Below are 23,991 nucleotides of genomic sequence, written 5' to 3'. Positions count from 1 at the left end.
TAAGCAACCAAGTCTGAAACGATATTGAAAGAAAAAATAATAACAGGATGTAGTTCATTTTAGCATTTACAAAGCTATGGACTCAGTCCCCAGCAACTACCAACTAGGCATAAAAGCATACCACGCAGAGTCTCAGAACCTTTGAGGTGGAAGTAGGGGGATCAATTCAGTTTATCCTTCTGTACATGGTGACCTCAAGGCCAGTCTGAGTGACATGAGACATTACCTTAAAATATTAGCAAAGAAACACAAGTAAATTCTCATCTGTGTTTTCAGTAGTTCAAAAGAAGTTTAATAGATCTGATCTTTCCAAGTTTAACTTCCTAGTATGAATCTACCTCCTATATTCTAGGTCTACTTTATAACTATGAAACTATAGTTAGGTCATTGGCTGAGACATTTTATAATGGACATAGAAAATACACCATATCTCTCTACATGTAATAGCTAAAAGATAGATGAATTGCTTTTCCCCAAATATACAACAGGTACTATTCGTTTAATTATTTGCCTACCAAATACTGTATTTTATTTTGCACTGAGTCAAAATTCTAACAAGACACTTCTTAGACTCTTGAGGAATGTGCCTAAATAAACATGGTTAGCTTTACATCACATTAGTGGTCAAGGAGCATTTTCTTTGCGTAGGGTTTAGAAACCAGCACCTACCTATTGCATATACCTCTACTGATATTTTGAGCGTCCAGTTCTATCTGAAAATGATGATGCCTAGTTATGAGACCAAATCGCCTCTGAGAAACTGCAGGTTTGTTACAGAGCAAGGAAAATGCTAATGAACAGTTATTCCTAACAATCAATGTTGCTTTTGGTTGACCTGTGCTGGGGGCTTGGTGGGTCCTTTCTGGTCCTTGGGAATAAGGTGTCAGTGCTTGGTAATAACAATAGTCATTATTCGGGGCTTGGTGGGTCCTTTCTGGTCCTTGGGAATAAGGTGTCAGTGCTTGGTAATAACAATAGTCATTATTCAAAGCATCAATGATACGATAGCCATGTCAATCTAGCCACCTACCCTCAGCCTACTTAAAAACCAAAATTGAAAGTGGGAAGCAGAAAGGGGACATGTATGCCATTCCATGTGCCCACGCTGGGAAAAGGAACAGTGAAGCCACTCCCCTCCCCATGTTGGTCTTGGGGGTCCTAATGGAAGATCCGTGTTCTGGGACCAGTGGGCCATCGTCTGGCTTTCCACATCCTGTCAGAGGGTGGTCTGACGTAAAACTGTTGTCAGTCTCTTTCCACAAGACAAGTTCCCCTTTCCGTCTCCCAGGGTGATATCCCTGGGGAAATGACCATTTCTCTGGGGTCCACTGCTTCAGCAGGCAGACACACAAATGTCTCCAGGGTATCTTCATGCCTGTCAGGCTTGGGGCGAGTCACACTAATGGCCAGCTTTGGGCGTGTGCTCTGATGTGATGTCCCAGCTGAGGGCTTTACTGGGCATTCCAATGCACTGTTTCACACTTTGCACCTAAGGATGCACCATTGCAGGCTATTTCACACTTTGCACCTAAGGATGCACCATTGCAGGCTATTTCACACTTTGCACCTAAGGATGCACCATTGCAGGCTATTTCACACTTTGCACCTAAGGATGCACCATTGCAGGCTATTTCACACTTTGCACCTAAGGATGCACCATTGCAGGCTATTTCACACTTCGCACCCAAGGATGCATCCTCGCAGGCTATTTAACACTTTGCACCTAAGGATGCACTGTCGCAGGCTATTTCTCACTTCACCTAAGGATGCATCCTCGCAGGCAATCAATCAATCCTGAGGGACAGGACGGTCTCATCCTTTCACCGGCCGCTTCCTCATCGTGGAGCTCACACTTGTAAATTAGCATGCCTTTGGTTATGAGACCCTGACAGCTCGGTAGCGACGGAGGTCTATTCCCGACACAGACGCAAACGCCGAGCGTGAGCCAGCAGCCCGGCTCGCCCCGGACCTCAGCGCCAGCGCCTTCCCGCGCAGGTCCGTGGCCTGTGTCCCCGGGTCTCGCGGGACCGGTGCCTGATGCGAGATTTGGGTCCCTGAAACTACCATCCCGCGAGAACGCAGACCGGAAGTGTGGGACGGCCCGTGACCTCCTAGCGGGTCCCGGAAGTGTGGCGTCTCTCCCCGTTGTCTGCGAGCTCGGCCGGACCATGCTGACTCGGGTGAGGCCCTGGGCGGCGCGGCGCCCGGACTGAGGCCGCGGAGAGCCGGGGCGGACTGGGGTGGATGGGAGCCGCTCTGCCCAAATCCCGGCAGCCGTGCCGAAAGCCTTCCCCGCGGCGCCGTAAATAGACTTCACTGTGGAGTAATTTTACGTTGGCGCGAGCGTAGTAGCCGTGCTGATTCCTCTCTAGTGTTAACTAAAACAAACAAACAAAAAAACAAACAAAAAAACAAAACCACTTTTTTTTTAATACCTCCTGGGATTCCCTTATCATAGATTCGCCCTTAGCCTGGGCCTTACATTGGGGAAATTACCACTTTCAGAAACGCCATTTTCACGTGTAGGTAGAATATCAATAATGTTTTGCTAACACGTGAGGTATTGCTCGCAAGGCAAGAACCGGTATGTGAAGATTAGCCGAGGAGCTTTTGGCAGTAGCTGACCGTTAAGTTTCCTTCCCAGTCTGCTTCCACACGTCCATGTTCATAATGACAGCGCTGATTGGACCAGTATGCTCTTAAAGGATGGGAGGTTTAGAGGCAAAGTTACAGGGGGAGCCTGGGAGTTGGACAAGTGTGTGGGTGTGGCTGTTAACCAAAATACATTGTATACATGTATGAAATGCTCCACGAATAAATGCAGAGGTAAAGAAGAAAATTAACGTCACGTTAATGTCAAATTGCAATAAATCCGTAATATCACAATGTGTTCTTGGCGACTTTTTCTTGTCATCATAGCTGAAAGCAAATTCAGAGGGGAAGCTTGCAAAACAGATATGCAGAGTTGTGTTGGACCAGTTTGACAAACAGTATTCCAAAGAGCTTGGGGATTCCTGGAATACAGTAAGGTTAGTGTAATTCATCTCTTGATATTTTGTGACAGAACAGTGGAAGTATGTAGTGCAAGTCTTCGATGATAGTGACACCATGAAGATAATAGTTTAGTACATTTTTGGGAGGAAGGGTCCAGTAAGAATACAGGTAAAGGAGTCACTCAGCTGTCCTCCTGCTTGAGATGTAGAAAGGGGCACAGATGGTATTTAAAAAAAAAAAGGGAAAGCAAACAGAGATAGTAAAAATGAATACCCTCCTCTCCAGCAATTACTTTTTATCTGTAAAAGTGGAAATGTACTACATTGTAAAACCATGCCATAACAGAAATCCTAACTTTGAAAAAACTTAACTTTTTGAAATTCAGGATGTAAGTCCTTAAAGTCAGTGTTCCTTTCTCTCATACTCTATTTGGCAGTCATGTTCTCCGTTAAGTCTGTATTTGGAATACACCTGCACACTGACAAATCTAAATGTATTTTAAAGACGTAAGCGTATAATGCAGGAAAGTGACCAATGGGCCTGTGTGATGCTGTGGTTCAGTGGGTAGGTACAGAGAGTACTTGACATCTAAGCTGGCAACCAGAGTACGGACCTCTGTGCACAGTCATACGCCATGTCCCTGAAATAAATTCACCTTTTTTAAAGAGACAAATACCATTTGTGTGTTTGGTGAGTTTGTGCTCTTGAACAGAATGGTAGTGCATGGGGTTTTGTAAGGAGTGCCTGATATGTATCTATGAATCCCCCTGGGATACAAAGAACAGTATAGTCCTGTTTAGTTTACATACAGTCTGTTCATGGGAGAAGTGGGGAGGGTCAAGGTAAACATTCCAGAAATGTAAAGCAAGAATGGCATGTTTTATGTATTGAATGTATGGGTGCCAATATAAGCCACTGGTGACTTTGGGGTTAACTTGGTAAAAAGAACCAGACAATAAGGGCTGAGCAGGGGTTGCCTAGTCCATATTTCAAAGTAAAGAGGAAAAAGTGTTATGACCGTAGACTGTAGATAGTCTGAAATTTAGCTAAGATAGTAATTTGTCATGATTGTTTTATATCATCTCTTTGTAGATTAACTTAACTATTTCTCCTTTTCACAGAACAACTTTAAGCATATTTTGAGACAAAGACTAAGTCATGAATAAAGATAATAAAATATGATAAAATATGAAGTGGGTCAAAGATGATTTTAGGATGTTAAGATATGGAACTTATAAATATGGAAATGCAATAGTTATATTGGTACAGTTCATAATGACTTATCAAAAAATGAATAGTGAAGTATATAATGAATTCATGAGTTTTTTTAGTATGTAAAGGTATTCCTATAGACTATCTGAAGAACCACACACATTGAACGAATATTGCATGGAAACAATACCTGTTTAAGTACTCCTGAGAGCAAACTTTAGAGTTGTTTTCAGTGTTTCTGAAAACATGGCGTTAATTTGCCTAAATTCATTCAGCTGGTTAGTATGTAGCTGAGGGATTTTTGCCCAGTCTGTCTTCGTCCAGTTCTGTCTAGTACCTGAGATGTAATTAGCATTCTTGGGTGATTTAAAACAAAAGATTGTGAGAAGTATTTTATCTAGAGACTTTTTAGTAACTGGCTATTCATAACCTGTAATGAGTTGATTTTCTACTTCGTATACCCAGAAAGACTGATAAATTACTATTTGACCCTGAACAAAATGAGCAGTGAACCTCAAAGCCATTTAATTAGCAGTGCCTTCTGTTCCATCTACCCTTTTGGTAGGATTTCATGGTAACTTAAGTTTTGCATAAACATGTACTAAATTTGCCATGGGCAAAATGAAAGCTTTCTTAGAAAGGCTGGCCATGGGAGATAGCATGGGGAAATAACAGAATTGCATGTTTGCTTTATAAATATCTGCAAACATAATGGACTGTATGTAAGTATTTTTAGTTGGAGCATGTCCTCTCTCATGCTTCTCTGATGTCTATAGTGATGGGGAAGACTTTGTTTCAGGGTTTCAATAATTGCTCCTCGCTGGTTGCCTTCAAGAAGTCCATTCAGAGCAGAGCTTAAACTTTTGTTTGTGTGTGTGATGTCTTCTCACAATGTGCAGTTCTTTTTCAGATTGCATATTGCTGTGTTTTCTAGCAATTCCTCTTCCTTCTGGTCAGCATAGTCACATGCACGTCATCGTTCTCTTCTAAACCTATGTTGCTTTGAGGATTTATGTACATCCACTCTTTTGGAGGAGGCCTCGATGTCAATCTAGTCTTACTCTACTATACCCTTAGTGTCTTTGTAATAAAGGAGTTTAGTGGAAAGTGAGTGGTTTTTTTCTCTCAGCCCCTGAGAGGTGATCTCTGAGTCCTTGAAATGTACGGATACTGCCCTGATAAGAGTGTAATGTTTGCCTGGGGGCTTGTGCCTCACCTGCTAGTCTAACAATATGATTTACAGAGGGAGTTACAGACCACGGATAAGGGAACAACATCCAGAGGGCTTGGTGGCTAAAATTGGCTGTAAAGACTGTCAGTTAAGTCTCCATGACAGAATCTCCAAAAAAGCTGGGTACCTAAGATTTTGTGAGCATCCTTGGTTGGCAGTATTACCCCACATTGCTGTCAGGAAAACCTAGACATCTTGCTTCGACTGGAGCCAAGTAATTCCCATGAGTTGTCTCTTGCAAGGTGTATTGCAGTTTGAAAGCCTTTGCTGTAGTCCAGGATGCCCATAACTGCAAGCGCAGCAGTTTTTTCATTGTGTTCTATGAGTTTTGGAATGTGGCCTGACCTCTGGGATCCCTGAAGTTGTAGTTGCTGTGGAAACTGCATAGTCTTGGCAACTCTGTATCCCTGTGTTACCTCAGATCATCAACAAGAAATGGTGGCCAAAAGCTGTTGCTTCTCTCTAAGACATGTTTTGGTTTGGACACCCTTTAAGTTCTATCTCTGCTCTTTACTTAGCCTTCCTCATCTCTCTGGCACGTTGCTACTGCCCTTATCTCACAACTTCTGTATTTGCTGTTTGCTTACTTTATCCTGCACTGTCATGCACTGTGAGAGGTAACTCTCACTTTACAAACACCAGTCCTCTGAGGTATAGTTATTTCCACTCACACATAGACACACGGAGGTCAAATAATTTCAGAAGGTGTACATACCGTGTGATTGGAGAGGGCTTAGGGGTCTTTTCTTTGTTTTTTCAAGACAGGCTTTTCTCTGTGTAACAGCCCTAGCTGTCCTGGAACTCACTCTGTAAACCAGCCGGCCTCGAACTCACAGGGATCCGCCTGTCTGCCTCCCCAGTGCTGTGATAAAGGTCTGGGCCACCACAGCCCAGCTTGTGAATTATTCTTAATCACTCTGCTGTGCTGCTTCCCAGCGCTGCCACCCTCCATTGTGTCACCCTGTCCACAGACCCTCTGAGCCTTCACTATGTGCGGTGTCACATTTGAACCCAAACCACAGGAGTGAAGAGGCTCTTTTGGGCCTTTGGTACTAGATATGCTGCCCCTCCCCCTGCAGGTATACCCTTCCTTCCTTCTGGTAGTTACGGGTGTGGGTTCAAAGCTCTCAGCATTTTCTAACGAGTAACTTGGACGAGTTATTGAAAACCTGCCACACTGCCCAGATCTGTAGAACAAGCAGAATGATACCTATTCCGTGTAATTACTTTAGAAGAGAAAATGAATTCTCATAAATGTATACACCATTGGTTCTCAACCTTCCTAATGCAGTGACTCCTAAATACTTAACACAGTTCCCCATGTTGTCGTGACGTTATTTTCGTTGCTTCATTGTAAGAATAATTTTGCTACTGTTATGAATCATGATGTAAATATCTAAGTTTTGCAATGGTCTTAGGAAGCATTACCAGGAAAAGGTGAGAAGCCTTCAGCCCCTGTTAAAATCTGAAGAATAAAAAGGAAATGCCTCGGAAACAACTTCAAGTGTTCCCATGAGGCCAACCCTCAAAGTGGTCTAGGGAACTCCCTCTAGTGGACAGCGAGGACTTTGGTACAAGGACTCCAACCCTTGAAATTTAAATCGTAATAGCTGCTCTACTTCTTGCTGGAGAGGAAGGTTAGGCAGAGAACAAAGTAGCGGGAGAAAGAGAATGTCACAGAAAAGCTAAATGAAGATTGCATTACCAAATATGTAATGTTTCAACATTTTCCTTTTTTAAGTGCTTGGCTTTAGTTAAAATAGAAATTATAGGGGTCAAGGTATATCTCATTGGTAGAGTGCATGGTCAGCATCCATGAGACCCTGGGTTTTATCACAGACATCACATATAGAGTAAGAGTCATGGGTAAGAAACCTGGGAATAAAGCTGGTTCTTTTACATCATCCAGAAGCCCGAGCACCCAGCAGTTAGAGAGAATTGAGTTACAGCCCGCTTTCAAACCAGCTGGAGGAAAATAGCCAAGCTGACAGTGGGATCCTTGCTAATGTGATTCATTGACTTTCTCAGAGGTCAGTCATTCTTGTGTAAGTTTAGTTTGTTTGTTTTTACTATCTTTTTAAGACACTTTACATAATATTTAAACATAAAAATGTTTATCTTGTAAATAGCACATAGCCAGAGCATAGTGTTTATTTAGAGAATGAATCTTAGGAAGACAATGATTTGGCATGTTGTAGTAAGAATAGGAAACATTGCTAGGTGTGGTGGTATGTATACACCTTTAATCCCAGTACTTGGGAGGCAGAGGCAGGCGAATCTCAGCGAGTATGAGGCCAGCCTGGTCTACAAAGCAAGTTCCAGGACAACCAGAGCTACACAAAGAAATCCTGTCTCGAAAAAAACCCAAACAAACAAACAAAAAAAGACTTCCACAGGTGTAAACAGTCACATCAGGTTTCAGCAGTGTTCAAGCCCTTTCAGAAGAGTGCCGTCCCATCTCCCTAAGCCAGTACATACTCTTGCTTTCCCAACCTGACTTTCAGTGGTTCTCCTATTGTTAGCATTCGGGCATCAGTACTGGCCTGTCCTTGGGGTTCTGACAGGATATGCTCTCAGCTGCAGCCACTAAGAGCACCACCTGTGCACATTCACTATGTTCCCTTTTAAAAGGGCCCTGCCTGCTTCCTATCTCTGTCTCTCCCTTTCCTGTCTCTCTCTTCTTTCTCTCTCTTTCCTTTTACAACACCCCTGTCCCCAGAGGCCAGTCTCCCCCTCTTCTCTTCCCCCTATCCCATTCCCCCATTAAAGAAACCCCTCCAGGCCAAGCTCTGTCCTATGGCGACTTTGTCTTGAGCAGTGTTTTTTTTAAATTTACAACATCTATAACCAGAAAAACCTCAACAAAACAGAACCCACATTTATACCATATACACTTACAAAGAAAGCCATGGTTTCTCCATCCTGACTTCTACACAGCATTTCGCTTTTAAATTATGTTTTGGATTTACTTACTTCATTTTATGTGTATGATTATTTTGCTTTCGTGTGTGTATGTGTGCCATGTGTGTGCTTAATGCTTGAGGAGGTCAGAAGAGGACATCAGATTCCTGGCACTGGACTTGGATTTAGAAATGGTTGTAAGCCACCATGTGGATTCAAGGAATGAAACCTTAATGTCTGAACCATTTATCCAGCTACTATAAAGCATTTCCCTAGGGCATTAGAATCCACATATGCTCAAGATGTGGGATGTCAACATCAGAGCTTAGAAAGTAAACGGAAAATTGTTTGACAGCTGAGATGTTTTCCAGGGCTTGGTGTTAACAAAACTTAAGCTGCAATTGACAGTGTATTAAAATATTTTTGGTGATGGATCAGTAACAGTTTTGGAGACATAACTCAGAAGAAGGTGAGAAACTTGGCCAGTGCATTTAATTTTACAAAACATGTAATTTTAACTGACTTAAGGGGGAATTTGCTTTATAAAAGTCCAAAACAAGCATAAAAAGTCTTGAACCCTGGATCATTCTAGCAAAATTTAAAATATACCAGTTTCCTATCAAATTTTACTTATCTTTAATAAATATCAAATTTTAAGCATATTTGCACTAAGATTATTGATAATAAAATCTTTTTATTATACTTTTTTATACTTTTAGATTTAAGAGCAAACATTATAGTACATGTGAAGTGTGTGAGTGGACATACCACAGAATTGTGAATAAAATAGTGAATAAAAATCAATTACAAGCTGGGCAAGGTGGCACACACCTTTAATCCCAGCAGGTGGATCTCTGTGAGTTTGAGTCCAGCCTGGACTACATAGTGAGTTTCAGACAGCCAGGCCAGAAACTCTGTCTCAAAAAAAAAAAAAAAAAAAACTTAAAAAAATTCCAGGGACCGTCTTTTCTACTGTTCCTCTGGAGCAGACAGGACTTTTCCTGTCTTCTTCTCTTCTGTCCTCTCTCTGTCTGTGTCTCTTTACCTCTTTTCTCTTTCCTTCTTCCTTCCCTCCCTTTTCTAATAAAACTCACAAAAAACTCCAGACATAAATATATAATGGAATAAGTTGAAGAAAGGAAGAATGCTTTTCTACTTATTGAAGACTCAGCATTTGAGCTTGAAGTGAACGGTGACTGGTGTCACCTCACTCCAGTAACCGTGTTTCACTGGGTGCATTTATATTTATGGTTTGGTTTTTGAGACAGGGTCTTACATATATTAATTATACATAATAGGTTTCATTGTGTCATTTCTATACATATGCATAATGTATTTTGATCATATTCATACCCATTGTTACCATCTCCTGTTCCCCTTCCTCTGCTAATACCATTATTTTTCTTCCCAGCTAACCTTACTTCTACTTTCATGGTGTGTGTGTGTGTGTGTGTGTGTGTGTGTGTGTGTGTCCTAAGGAGTATCATTAAAGTTATCAGTTGGGGCATGGGTTACTTAGAAAGCTTGGGCACTTACCAGTGCCTCCATGATTTTACTTGTTTTAATTAGGTATTATTTTGTCTAGTTCATAAAAGAAGGAGAGTAATTTCTGAAGATTGCTGTTTAGCTACCACGGTGCCTATTTTCAGATCTGATCAGGCTCCCTCATCCCTAAGTCTGTGAAGAGCTCCATTTCACTAACCCAGTGTTTTAAGTGTCCCCTGTGTCCCTGTCTCCACCACGAGCCAACACCACTGGGCTCTCCTAATGCCAGGTCTTCCTCACACCTGAGCCGCTTGCCTCCTGGAACTTCCAGGTTTTTTGTTTTTCGTTTGTTTTAATTAGCATGTTTGATAATAGACAAGTAGCAGGGGTATTCCTAGACTAACAGTCTTCTTAGACAACATGCTTCAAAGGAGATGGGATTAATAACATTTACTAAGAGAACTCACAGAAAATCTTAATAAAAGGAAACACCGGGCTTGGTTTGGAAAGACAATGCTATGAGGGTGTTGTCTCCAAGTTTAATGCTTTCAATATAATCTTTGTTAAGCTTTCTGTATACACAATTCTTTTACTTTTTTTTTTTTTTAATTTTGAGAAGGTTCTCTAGTACAGTCTACTCTGGAACCCATCACACATTCCAGTCAACAATTTTTTAAAGATTATTTTTTTATTCTGTATATAGTTTTCTGTCTGCATGTTTCCATACTTACCAGAAGAGGGCACCAGAGCTCATTACAGATGGTTGTGAGCCACCATGTGCTTGCTGGGAACTGAACTCCAGACCTCTGCAGGACCAGCTAGTGCTCTTAACCACTGAGCCATCTCTCCAGCCCCAATAGTTTGTTTGTTTGTTTATTTATTTTAGCCTGAGCACTGAGCAATTCATTGCTGTGAAAGAATAAAAATCCAAGAATAGCTTTGGGAGTTCTGAAGAAAAGTGACACCGTGTCCTAGCCAAACAGTAGAGAGCACACGTTGTTTCTTAAGAGAAGTGAGGTGATGTACGCTGAGCCACTCCAGACTCCTGCAGGACTCACCACTGAGCAAACGCCCATCTAGTTTGAGGGATATGAGGGAGACACACATTCAGAAAATCTGTAGTGGCTTCCTTGGTTTTGCTTCAGAGTCTGAGTTAAAGCTGTAGTTCCCAAAGTGTAGACCCAGAAACTACGTGGAAATGACTTGGAAATGAGACTGTTTGGCTCTTGGTGGGGAGATAGCTCAGGGTAAAAGTGCTTGCTAAGCAAGCCTGGCCTTAGCGTCAGTCCATTGAGTGCTACTGCACACTTCTGTAGTCTCAGTAGTGCTAGAGCAAGATAGGAAGTGGACAAAGGAGGATGGCTTGGAAACTGGGAGGGCTGGCTAACCTGGGCTACTTAGTGCAGTGGCAGATATGCGGGAGACCCTGCCTCAGGTAAGGTGGGAGGTGAGTGAGTACTGAGTCCCAGAAGTTGTCCTGTGACCTCCACGAGGGCACTGAAGTGTATATGCACCATACACTCTGCACACACAAATAAGTAAATACGTCACCAGTTTGCCTAAAAGGACACTATGCTGCTGAATCAGTAACTCCAAGCAGGATCCAGCGGCAAGGTAAATCCAATAGATGTGCTGTCCACAGTAAGCAAGAGGCAATGAAAGGCAAAAGCAGGCCACGTTTCAGGTGTCATTGAAATTCACGTGGCATGCGTGAGTCACAGGTGTTACATTTCAATCCAGCCGTTTCTCTCATAAGCAACTTCAGGGTAAGTAGTAGCTGGAATTTATTTAATTGACCATGGTTAATGAGCCTCCCAAATAACTCAGCCAGAAAGGTCAGCTAGTAAATAAATTAAATGTTTCCTGCTGCGTCATGTCGCTTGATGTGAGCTTGTGTTTGTCAGGAGACCTAACTGCTGGACGGAATACAGTTCTGGAAGGTAAAGCTGCTGGGGGAAGCCTGCCTATCAGTCCATGTGTGGTTTTCACATCATCCTTGGCTCCGTATCATCTGAGCCTTGTGTCATCTCATTAATTCCATTACTGGAGAGTTACCCAAAGTTAGCTTTGCAAATCCCTTGTTCTTGTTGGAGAAGAGCTTAATACTCATTGCTTCAAACACATTATTTTTGTGATATTACTGTTCCCTATAATATAGAGTCCATGGCCTTAAATTTAGTAGCTAAGGAAAATCTTTTGTGCAAATACTGACAGATGGAAGCCATTTTCTTGGGTTTTATTTTATTAAAAACATTATTATTATTTTAATTTATGTGTATGAGTGTGAGCCTGTACATTTATGTGCACCAAGTGTGTTCAGGAGGCTGCAGGGGCAAGAAAGAGGCTCTGGATCCCAGGGATGGAGCTGTAGACAGTTGTGAGCTATTGTGTAGGTGCTGAGAACTGAATATGGGTCCTCTTCAGTGATGGAATTAGGAGGTGACATAAAGCTAAGATGATATGGAGCCAGGAATGATTTAGAAACCACTCATGGACTGATATGCAGGCTTCCCCAGCAGCTTTACCTTCCAACATCTGTATTCCATCCAGCAATTAGGTGTTCTGACAACCACTGGTCCTCTCCAGTAGGCACTTGTAACGGTTCCTGAGCCATCTTTCCATCCCCAACAAAAATACTTTTTGGCAGGTACAAAGTTATGTAAATTCTCGGCAGGCTGCTTTTGGGGGACAAGCAAAGGTAAGGATGTATTCCTCTATGAATGTGTGTGTTTATGTGTGTGTGTGTGTGTGTGTGTGTGTGTGTGAGAGAGAGAGAGAGAGAGAGAGAGAGAGAGAGAGAGAGATCTTTGTGTGGTGCATGCATCTTTATGTGGTTGCACATGTCTGGATATGTGTATCTGAGCACACCCATTCAGAAGTCAGAGCAAAATGTCAAGTGTCTTCCTCTGTCACTTTCTGCCCTACAGCCTTCAATAGAGTCTGTCACTGAACTAGAAGCTTGCCATTGACTGGCAGAGAGCGCTACTGTCTGCACTCTCAATGTTGGGGTTGCAGGCACATAACTCCAAGTTATAATACAGGTTACAGCCATGCCTGACTTTGTACCTGGATGCTGGGTATCTTCATGTTTATAAAAGGTGTTCTCTTATCTGCTGCTTTCTTTCCAGCCTCTTTCCAATCCTAATCCATTAATCAGAATTAATCTTAAAATAAGCTAAAATAAATAAAACTATATTTGTAAGTAAAGTCAGGGTGGGCCACATCACAGCCATATAAGGCAAAAGGAAAAGCTGGGAAGACCAATCCTGTATTGGTCAGAAGTGTGTCTCTGTGACACAGTAAGTTACAGAAATGATTAAAGTGATAGATTTACTTGCTCATAGATTGAGAAGTGTCAGTTCATGATGGGTGGGGAGAGCCAAGTGGAAAAAGCCACCCACGTTGTCAGGGCCTGGATACAGATAAGGGAGTAGGAGGGACTGAGGCAAAGTTTACCTCCCCGGGACACAGCCCCAGTGGTTGCTACCTCCCAACCAAGCCCCACATCCAGCTGTTCATCATCCACAATTATGGCACAATCCATGGACCCACCAGGGATTAATCTATTAATCATGAACTAATCATCTCATTGCCACATCCAGAAGTGTGCATTACTAAATCTAGAGTTTTCTCAACCCTGTAACAGTGGCAGTCCAGATTAACCATTACAGATCCTGTCTGAAAAGTAAGTCACCGTGAAATGGAATGTAATGTAGGGCCACATTCACCCTACTAATCGTATAAGATTGCACTAGGTCATGATACTGATACTCATTCATTGCCCCTTTCCTGCCTAGGGATGTTCTAATATCTCCATCGCTGTGGCAATATGCCATCCTCTTCAACCGATTCAATTATCCCCTTGAGCTGGAAAAGGACTTATATCTGAGGGGCTATTATCCAGTCCTTCAAGGGTCCTTACCGTATTACCCTAAATCAATGAAGTGTTACCTCAGCCGAACTCCAGACAGAATGCCTTCGGAACGACATCAGACTGGAAACTTGAAAAAGTACTACCTCCTCAACGCTGCCTCTCTTCTCCCAGTCCTGGCTCTGGAACCAAGTGATGGGGAGACCATTCTGGACTTGTGTGCTGCTCCTGGAGGCAAATCAGTGGCTCTGCTGCAATGTGCTTATCCAGGTACTGTCTGTTCATTCTCTCCACACCGCACATTTGTTTCACATGTGAGCATTTCACAAACTTTGGAAGTATATGAGGAGAAATGGGAGCATGAGTATGAAGAGTTCGGAAGCCTGAGTACGAGTTAGGATGCCGTGAGTAAGAATGAAAAGTGTGGTTGAGGAAGCAAGTGTAAGGAGCACTGTTCCCCGGGTGTTTGGGAACACGGGTCTTCCAGAGAATGTGAGAGTAAGTTCATAAGCTCATAGTCTAGGGTTTGGGATTTTCATTTGCTTTTTGGGCTTGGTTTCACTGGGGATGGCACTCAGGACTTCTCTCAGACTAAGTCAGTCCGAGGCTTGTCTGGATGCCATTGTCAGAGCTATTGTTCAGATACAGAGAATCCACTTAAAACCATTTTGTTTTGTGATTCCTTAGACCATGTGGTTCTAACACACTTGGCTCAGTAGATGTGTCCTAGGAAACATGCAAAATTTAAAATTTTTGAATATTCTCATTTGAAAAAGTAGTAAGAAGTGAAATTAATTTGACATTTTTTCAGAGGACTAAGGTAGTGAGTGACCCTTTAGTAAATATTCACAATAAAGGTGTTTGAGGATGTATTTTACGCTCTCAATTTTCTTAGAGGTCTTTGAAATTAGCTGTTTTAATCTTCGAGCACAGGTCAGGTTCTCATAACCACATGTGACAAGAGAAGATAGTATTAAACAGTGAAGTAAGAGTGACTTTATTATTGTTGCTAATATTGGTGTAAGTCCAGGCTGGGGATCTGTCACAGTCAGTATAGTATTTGCTCTGGAAACATGAGGATATAATAAGCTTGGATTCACAGCTCTAACATCTAGAAGAAAATGCTATGCATGTTGATTTGTGCCTGTAATCTCAGCACTGAGGAGGTCCAGGAAGGTCCTTGGGTCTATGGACAAAGACAGATACCCAAAGTCAACCTCTGCCCCCGTACACATTTGCTCAGCCACACATGTGTACACATACATGAACATGTATACACAATTGTATACACACAAAAGCTATTTCTTTTTTTAAATTTTATTTAATTTTATATAACAGTCCAATTAAATGAAAACAAACATTTATACACAATATTTGGGAATTTGGGCGTCGTTCTTTCCAAACTACTTCCTGCTGGTAAGGGGCGCTGTCTTGGGGGATTCGAAGAAGATTCAGATATCCTGGCTGTAGTCTGTGGGGCTGTTTTGTCCAGCTGTTTTGAATGTAGGATCAGCTTGTACTCTGTTTCAGGCGGTCTGGCGTGATCAAGCTACATTAGTCTGGAAGGAATCCACATCTTTTCATTTTCTGTGGAAACAAAAATAGAAATCCATTTCCCCAGTAACTTGTCCTTCAACTTAAATTTTGGAGTCAAAGCATTTTTTTTTTTTTTTTTTGTTTAATATATTATTTTACATGTCGATCCCAGTTCCCTCTCCCTCCCTCCCTCCCTCCCCCCAGCCCTCCCTCCCTCTTTCCTTCCCTTTTTACCCTCTCTGCCCTCTCACATGCACTCTAACCACCCTCCCCTCCCATCCCCCCACCCCAATTCCATATGTAGGGGAATGCCATCCAGTTGGGGTCATGTAGATCTGACAGGTCCTGTGAAGTAGGGACTAGGGCTTCTCTCCTGTCTCTAGATTAAGGCAGTTATCCCTCCATGGGGGATGTGTTCGCAAAGTCCTTTTGTGCATAGGGATACATCCTGGCTCCACTGTCTGAGGTCTCTTAGACTGCTCAGTCCTTCTGGCTGAGAACCATAATCAGGGGGGCCCGAGTCAGTCCCATGCTGGCTTCCCAGCTATCAGTGTAGTGGCTGTTAGCTCCTCCTTGTTCAGGTAAGCTGTCTCTATGTGTTTCTGCAGCATGGTCTTGTCCTCTCCATCTGCATCTGGGTTCTAGTTCGACTCAGTGTTCAAAAGCTATTTCAATAGGTGATAATTTTGCAAAAACTTTGAAAACCCTAATTCATGTTTCTCTGAATGTTAGTTATTGCTAGACGAAGCAGAGTTTAGTTCCTGTTCAGCTTGGTTATGTTTTATGATCTTTTATTTATTGTTCACACAGATTAAAAAACCCAGAAATACTGAGAGCTGTGCTTTACTGGTTACATTGGTTGTTTAAATTTCTTCTGAATTATGGTTGCAAACTCCCAGGTGCAGCAGGCATTATACTGTGATCTTTTGGGTGAGCACTCTGTAAAATGTGTTCAGCTTTTCAAAAATAAATTTGAAGCCCACACATTTACTTGCTTAGTTGTTAACGGATCAGTCTTTCAACCAAGAAGTCACTGGCTTTTTTTATTTTCTTTTTTTTTTAAAAAAAGAATTTGTGTGTGTGTGTGTGTGTGTGTGTGTGTGTGTGTGTGCACGTGTGCTCGCGCGTGTGCATCTGTCTGTCTGTCTATATGCAAACACACACAGGTACCCCAAAGAGGTCAGAAGGGAGCCTTGGAGAGCAGGGAACTGGAGATGGAGTGTTGTGGAATGTTATTTTAAGATGTGTTGCATTTGCTTATGCTGTGGAACATTTGTTTTAATGATGCAAAGATGTTTTGCATTCTTTTATGTTGCATTTGTTTAACTCTGTTAACCTGTAAGTCTTTGTCTAAAATACCTGATTGGTCTAATAAAGAGTTGAATAGACAATAGCAAGGCAGAAGAAAGAATAGGTGAGGCTGGCAGGCAGGGAGAAAAAAATCTGGGAGGAGAGAATTGAGGAACGAGAAAAGGAGGAAGACAGGAGGGCTCCAGGGACCAGCCACCCAGCTACACGGCCAGCCATGGAGTAAGAGTGAAAGTAAGACATTCAAAAGTGAGAGAAAGATAAAAGCCCAGAGGAAAAGGTAGATAGGCTAATGTACGTTAAGAAAAGCTGGCTAGAAATAAGTCAAGCTAAGGGCAGCCTGTGTGATTTATTTGGAGCTGGGTGAAGGGCTCCTCAAAAAAGCCAAAGAGTAAAAATAACCAACTACAATGGAGGCAGCTGTGGGCTACCAGATGTGCACACTCGAACTCTGGACCTTTAAAAGAGCAAGAGCTCTTACCAGCTGAGCCTTGTCTCCAGCCTCTTTGTCTTTTAAACTGTACTTTGTTGATGCACTGGAGGTTTCTGAACCCAGCACATTTCCTTAAGATTACGTATGAGTGAGAAGCTTGCTTTTAATTGTAAAGTTGGTGAACTGCCATGTGGAAGGAGATGCCTTTAGGAAGTGGATGATCTAAAAAGCAATTTGTTTAAATCCTCCAACCTTTCCTGTCTTTCAGAAAGGTATTATTTTCCCCCAGGACATGCATCTCCTAGCTTGTAGACTGCTAATTTATTTCTTCCTTTGAGAACATTTGCTGTTGGAATAAAAATTTTTGGAAACATATTCAAAACGTGAAGCCAGTTGTATTTGGCTATGGGACAGATATATTGTTATTTCAGAGGAAAAAATAAAAAATAAAAATAAAAAAATCATATGTTTTAGATTTCTGACAAAACTCTGTGGCTGAGGCTTTCTGTATTTTGGTTCAAGAAATAAAAATAAATACTAAGGTTGTATTTTAGTAAGGCTACATTATTAGCTTTATAGTTTGTGCTTTTGTAAAATCATTATTTTAAGGAGTATTTGTTTTACACTCACTGTTTCTGTATTTCTTGATGGTGTTCTTAAATTGAGTCATACAGGCTTATTAATTTTAAGCATAGAATGTTTAATATTGTAAAAGATGGGAGAGAAACATCTTAATGTAATTCCATTGTAACAAGTTGAGTTTAATCCTAAGCCACCTCATCATAGATTATAGTTATTTTACACATTTGTAGTGAGGACAGTAATTGGCTAGGGAACCCAAAGGTTATAAATTGATAACATTCTAGGACTTTGAAGATAGGAAAAGTCTTCATCAAGGTCAGTGAACTACCAGTAGTGTTCCAAATGAAATAGCTTTTCATCCAAGTAGACTAATGATAATGGTTCCCTCTAAGGCACTGATGTCTTCATGGTGGTATTTAAAGCCCAAATTAAGTTAGCCGCACTATCACATGTGGAATGCAGAAGGAATGCTAGTCAGTGCTTCTATAAGCAAAACTTAAAATGAAGGCCACACTAAATGTGCAATTTATACACTGAATTTGTTTATGTCCACATCAGACATTATTCTAGGCAACATGGCTCATGGCTTTGGAAGGCAAATGGGTTTAATGTGATTAAAGAATTCATATGCTTGTCTGTCTCCTGATCCAGACAGGTGTGGTATTGCTTTCAACTGTACCACAGCAATGGACTGACTTTTTAAAATGTTTAATACTATCATTGACACAGGTTTTGCGATGTGCGGTTTTTACTGAAAAAGATCGAATAGTTACGATTATAATAGTAAAACATGAACTGTTAGCCAGGGATGATGCAGCTCATTAAATGGCATGGCCAAGCTGTTCTAGAGAGACATCCTGGCTGTCCGCAGTACAGTTTAGACATCCGGTTAGCCTTTGGTAGCCGTTAGCTACTCCCTCATTTCTGTTATTTTTAGTACTGTCTTTATTCATCCTTTGAAGACTCAGCTTGGTTGCATTGGATCTGATGTGACCATTGGCATCCCTGCAGCTGGATCCCTGGATCCATGTCTAGATTTGGGGAGGTTTCTCATGAAGTCTGTTCTACCCATTGGCATTCTCACTTCCATCTTGAACTCCTGCAACTCCTATATCTGTTCTGCCGACAGTGACACCCCCCCCCCCCCCCAGTTCTCAGATCTCTCCCCTTGCATTTACTTCTTTTTTCTCCAACAGTATGTTTCCAGATAATCTGATTTCAAGGCAACTGGCATTTTGTTGTTGTTTGCTCTGTTCTGCTGTTGCTGCCTTATATTGCATTTAAATATTTAGTGTTTTCGAGAGTCACTTTAGTCTGTCATTTCTCTGCTTAGGTATTAAGTTGCTTCTCTGGGTTTTCTGAAGCTTACCAAGTTTCCCTAAAAGTGCCACTTTTAGCTCTTCCCATTTGTCAAGGGCTGCTTGTTTTACAGTCAGTTTCTTGTCTTATTTTGTCTGTTAGTCGTGATCACAATTCTGATGCTTGACTTATGACATGGTCTGTGCATTAACATGAGGGTTTTCTCCCAGTCTTTGTAACCTAGCTATGTTAGTGCCTGCTCTTTCACAGTCTAAATGATTTGCTTGAATCTGTGGACCTTTCTGGTTCTTAGCACTAGATGGCACCCCGAGTCTAGGTTTATCACAGTTCCACTATTGGGTTTTTCCTTGTTGTAGCTTATTCCCCAAGCCAAATTTCCCAAGCCTATCTTCAGTAGGTATGTAGTTCAGAATGAACTAGAGCAGTACCTAAATGGTGTAGTTTGTCATTACAAATCTTACTCCAAGGCTGGGGTAGGCCCATGTAAGTCTCTTTGAATGTAAGGGATAGTGTTCATAATATTGTTACCACCACAAGTTCTAAGGGAAAGTCCTATGCGCACTTCTGTGTCATACCTGCCACAAGGATGGATAAGTCCTGTTTTTTGCCTGTGTCCTGCAAAGTTGTGGAAGGAGTAGTAGAGGTAGTCCCTGGTCTTCTAGGCTTGATGTTCAACTGGGTTATATCTGAGTTTCACAGCAACAGGTACCAGAATAGTCTCAAGCTTGTATTTGGTGGCGCTGTACACACAGGTGTGACCCTCCTTCACCCGACACAAAGTAGGTCCATTTCTGAGCGCTGGCCTGGGGCTAGGGTACTCTCAACACTGTGCTCCCAGGCGAAGTCCTACCTTCAGGGTTCTGCCGGACTTCCAAGTGCTTGGAGTCTCGTTTCTTGCTCTGCTTCCTGCGGTCGGTGGAGGAGGAGTAAGCAGTAGCATCTACCTGACCAACTAAAGAGAAGACAGCGTCACAGTCTCCAAGAACTAGCCAAGCTGTAAGAGTTGTAAGTCTGTCTGGCACAGGGCTCCTCATGCTACTTGGTTTCAAGTCAATGTCTGCACTTCATTCCTTTCCTCTCCCCAATTAGGAGGAATCTCTCTTTCCACAGCCTAGACAAGGATGCCACTTCCTTTTCAGCTCTCTTCTGTTCATCTCTTCCTACTCTGTGCTAAGCCCAGACACTGCCTCTCACCTGACTTCCCTTGCCCATAAGCCAGTGTCTCTGGGCGGGGCGGGGCACCACTTCTTCAGCCAGCATCTTGTTCTCAGTTCTTTCACAACAGCCATGTGGAAGTATGATTCCCATTTTACCCATCTCCACAAGGTAAACCGCCATCACAGAGTTAAACAGCTTTCCTAGGCCCTCAGCTCACAATTTAAACTCATGTTTTTCTTACTGGTAGCTTATATACTTGCCCATTTTTATTTGACACTGTTATTACTTTCCTTCATTTAATATGTATGTGCTGTACCAGCAAGGAACTTTACATACCTATCAGAATACATTGCCGACTCTCAACAGCTGGTACTTCACGGTGAAAATTATACATGAGCTATTGTTTGTACAGCATCTCTAGGAATCTGTAAGTTTTCACATTGCAAATTAAACTTGATTGAATAAACGTGAGAGCTTCAGGGAGGATGTGAGGCCTAACATGGTAAATATTTTAAAAGGATGCATTTTTGTTTTTAAAGTTACCATAATGCTTACCTCTGAGCCTTATCTCTGTATTAAACTCTGAAGGTCTGATTTTTCTGAAGTGTATCTGCTACAAAGTAAAAATTTACCAATTATATTATCTTGGACAACCCTGGAACTTTTGAATCCTTCATATTTAGGTTATCTTCTTTGTAACGAATATGATAGTCCGAGAGTGAGATGGCTGAGACAGACGTTGGAATCTTTCATCCCACAGTCTTTGACAAATGCAATTAAAGTGTCGGAATTGGATGGCCGAGAAATGGGAGATGCCCAGCCTGAAGCGTTTGACAAGGTACTTTTATTGTCCTGTGAAAAACTGACAGACTCCTGGTGATGTGGTATTGTGTTCTCTGTCGTTCTTCACCTTCTGCTTCCAGATGGTACACTTTCTCAGTGTTGTGGGAGACCTTGATAAAGTGGATGGTTAGTATGATTCAGTGGACAAAGTGACACTGGGTTTGGCGATTGTAGAATGTCTTCTATTTTCTGGTACCTCAGAGTTACTCTGGAAATGACCAGTTATCATTTGAGCCAGTAAAAACCATTTGTACATTTTACTTGAATTCAGTAACATTTCATACCAGACTTTGATAGATAAAGAAAAGCCATTTCAGTAAGTTAAAATTGAATTTTTAATTCATAAAAATAACTACTGGACCCTGGGTTCTGCCTCCAACAATGTATAATTTTACTATGGTGAAAAAAACAATTATAACAAAAGTACTGTGGGTTCGGAAATACAGTTATGTTTTCTGAAGATTAGTAACGTTTTTAAGTTATAGCTGTAGTCATCAAGAATATTAAATTTAGCCAGGTATGATAGTACATGCCTTTAATCCCAGCACACTGAAAGTAGAGACAGGTGTATCTCTGAGTTAGAGGCTAGCTTGGTCTACAGAGTGAGTTCCAGGACAGCCAGGGCAATACGTAGAAACCCTGACCCGAAAACCCAAAACAGAAAAAAATATTAAATTCAAATAATAGAGATCAATAGACACTTAGTCTGTAAGGTTCCCTCTCCATTGAAACAATCACTAGCACGGCATAGGAAAAATTTCTGTAAATTATCAGACAAATATATAGGACCTAGCATGTCATATATTTGGGTCCTTAAGACAGTGGTTTTTATTTATGTGCTGTTTGCCATGTAGCTGCTCCATATACCTCATCCTAAGTATTTTTGCATTGTTTGCCTTTGTTTTCTCCAGGTGTTAGTTGATGCTCCGTGTTCAAATGATCGAAGCTGGCTGTTCTCGTCTGATTCTCAGAAGGCTGCCTGTAGGATCCATCAAAGGAACAATTTGCCTGTCCTACAGGTAGAGCTCTTAAGGTGAGGACTGTTTATTCAGAAGCTTATTTGGGTTCCTGATATAATTTAAATAGCTGCAGCCAAGCGTGGCAAGCAGGCAAGTGGAAAGCTGCTTTGGCCTTAAAGGTGTTTTGATTAATTCCTCTGAAGGTCACAAGCAAAACATTTCATGATGTGAGTAGGCAGTGAGGCTTCTGGAGAACTTTTCCTTCTTACCTCACGTGAATTATCCTTTACTATTTGTTATTTCTGCTACCGACTTACCAGTTTCTTCGATTTTTCTATTTTATTTAATGCCTTTCTTCCCATTTCATCTCAATTTATTGTTTTCAGCTTGCTTCATTTTTTACAAACCTTTTCTTGTTAAAGCTCTTAAATATCTACTAATTGTTAAATGGATATTTTTTCTATCTTAATTTCACTCAATTTACTTTTAAAATAAATTGACAGGTTTTTAAATTTTTACTTGTTCTGCTTATTATTATAATTTTGTGTGTGTGTATGTGTGTGTACACCATAGTTGCACTGACCTATGAACATAGAGGTCACTGAACAATTTTTGGAAGTTGATTCTTTCCTTTTTCCATAGAATCCAGGTATTTATCGAATGGCAAATGTATTTACCTGTTGACACACCTCACCTGCCCAGATTTGATAGGATTTTAATATTCCTTCCTTTGTTTCTTCTTTCTTTCCTTTCTCGCTCTTGGGGTTTGTTTGTTTGTTTTTGTCACAGTATTTTGCTCTGTAGCCCAGCCTGGCCTCCAACACGTTTCAATCCTTCTGCCTCAGTCTTTCAAGTTCTCCAGTTATAGGCATGAGCAACCATACCCAGCTAAAATGTGTTCTTAAATATGCTTATAATATCTGGAAATACTGATAGTGTAAAAATTATCAAATGATGTAAGCCTCTTGGCCACAAACCCAAGCACATACCAGCTTTCTTTACAAAGCTAACCATCAGACTTAAGTTTGGTTTATATGCCTGTAAACCTTCTGCATCAGTCTCTGTGTATGCAATTAAGTATGGATTAAAAAGCACATTAAAAATAGGAGGTGTTATTATGTGCATAGGTTCTTGTACTTTTTATTTGTAATATTTCAGTTTCTCTGTATAGATTTGCTTCGTTCTCAATTTCTATGAACTATTTTCCTTTTCAAAAACATTTTACATGCTGTTCTTTGTCTCAGTGGACAGGCATCATGGCCGTTTTCTTGATTATATTTATATTGCCGGCCAACATATATGATGTCTGTTACAGTTTACATTGTTGACTACTTGCTCTCTCTCTTCGAATATTCTTTGCTCTTGACATGTGTGATTATGCTTTCTTGTTTTATTTTTCCCTACCTGCAGTTGTAGCTTCTCTGTACTTTTCTTAACTTTTACTTAGCTCACAAAACTTTGTGTTTCTTTAAATCAATCGCTAATATCATTTTACTGCATGACAGGTTCAAATGATGTAAAGTGTTATCTTTCAAATATATATCTAAATTGAGATTTCTCCATAGCCTTGCACTTAGGCACTCAGTAACCTACCAGAGAGCTCTGTCTCAGTTAAGTTAAAACTCATAATTTCTAATGCTTTGTTAGACCCACTGCCCAAATCAACAAAATAAAAAAACAAAAACAGAGCCTTATCAATCTTCCTGTTTTCTGTCTTAGTAAATAACATGCTGTCTTTGCCTAAGTTAGAAAGCCATCCTCAGTACCCCCTTTTTCCCATACCCAATCAATCACTTAGACGTTTCTGTTGTAACTGTTAGGTATGTCGGCTCTGACTGGTTCTCTCAGTTCCTCCCAGCCTAACCTAGATGCTAGCGGTATCTATCACTGAAATGATTTCTGCTGGCCTCTGACAGGGCTGCGGTCATGAGCTCTACCACTTCCTTCTTCACAGTGAAGCAATACATCTGAAATGCAAACTTGAACCCTCATTATCCTGCCAGGTTTTTAGTACATCTTCCTTATCAGACAGCTTTGCCAGCTCTTTAGCCTAATAGTCAAGGCCACACTTCAACCCCGCTCACTCGCCTCTTCATTATCCCTCACTATCTCAAGACTCTCCATGTCTGTGTATTGCAAGGCAGTGGAACCTCATGCA

At 41.3% G+C, this 23,991-nt stretch overlaps 1 protein-coding gene across 1 annotated transcript in view; it reads left to right on the top strand.

Annotated features, from left to right (window-relative positions):
- Positions 1-2,105: 2,105 nt before the first annotated feature.
- Positions 2,106-23,991, top strand: part of Nsun3 (NOP2/Sun RNA methyltransferase 3) — a 44,593-nt gene continuing 22,707 nt past the window's right edge. The window contains exons 1-5 of the mRNA XM_051191721.1: positions 2,106-2,180; positions 2,920-3,029; positions 13,621-13,964; positions 20,715-20,869; positions 21,786-21,907. Of these exons, the coding sequence (XP_051047678.1) occupies positions 2,169-2,180; positions 2,920-3,029; positions 13,621-13,964; positions 20,715-20,869; positions 21,786-21,907 (743 nt within the window). The 5' untranslated portion in view covers positions 2,106-2,168. The remainder of the gene's footprint in view (positions 2,181-2,919; positions 3,030-13,620; positions 13,965-20,714; positions 20,870-21,785; positions 21,908-23,991) is intronic.

Source organism: Phodopus roborovskii, unplaced genomic scaffold, assembly GCF_943737965.1.
Source record: "Phodopus roborovskii unplaced genomic scaffold, PHOROB, whole genome shotgun sequence".
Lineage (NCBI taxonomy): Eukaryota > Metazoa > Chordata > Mammalia > Rodentia > Cricetidae > Phodopus > Phodopus roborovskii.
Note: the sequence above shows the minus strand (reverse complement) of the source record. Positions and strands in the feature narration are given on the sequence as shown.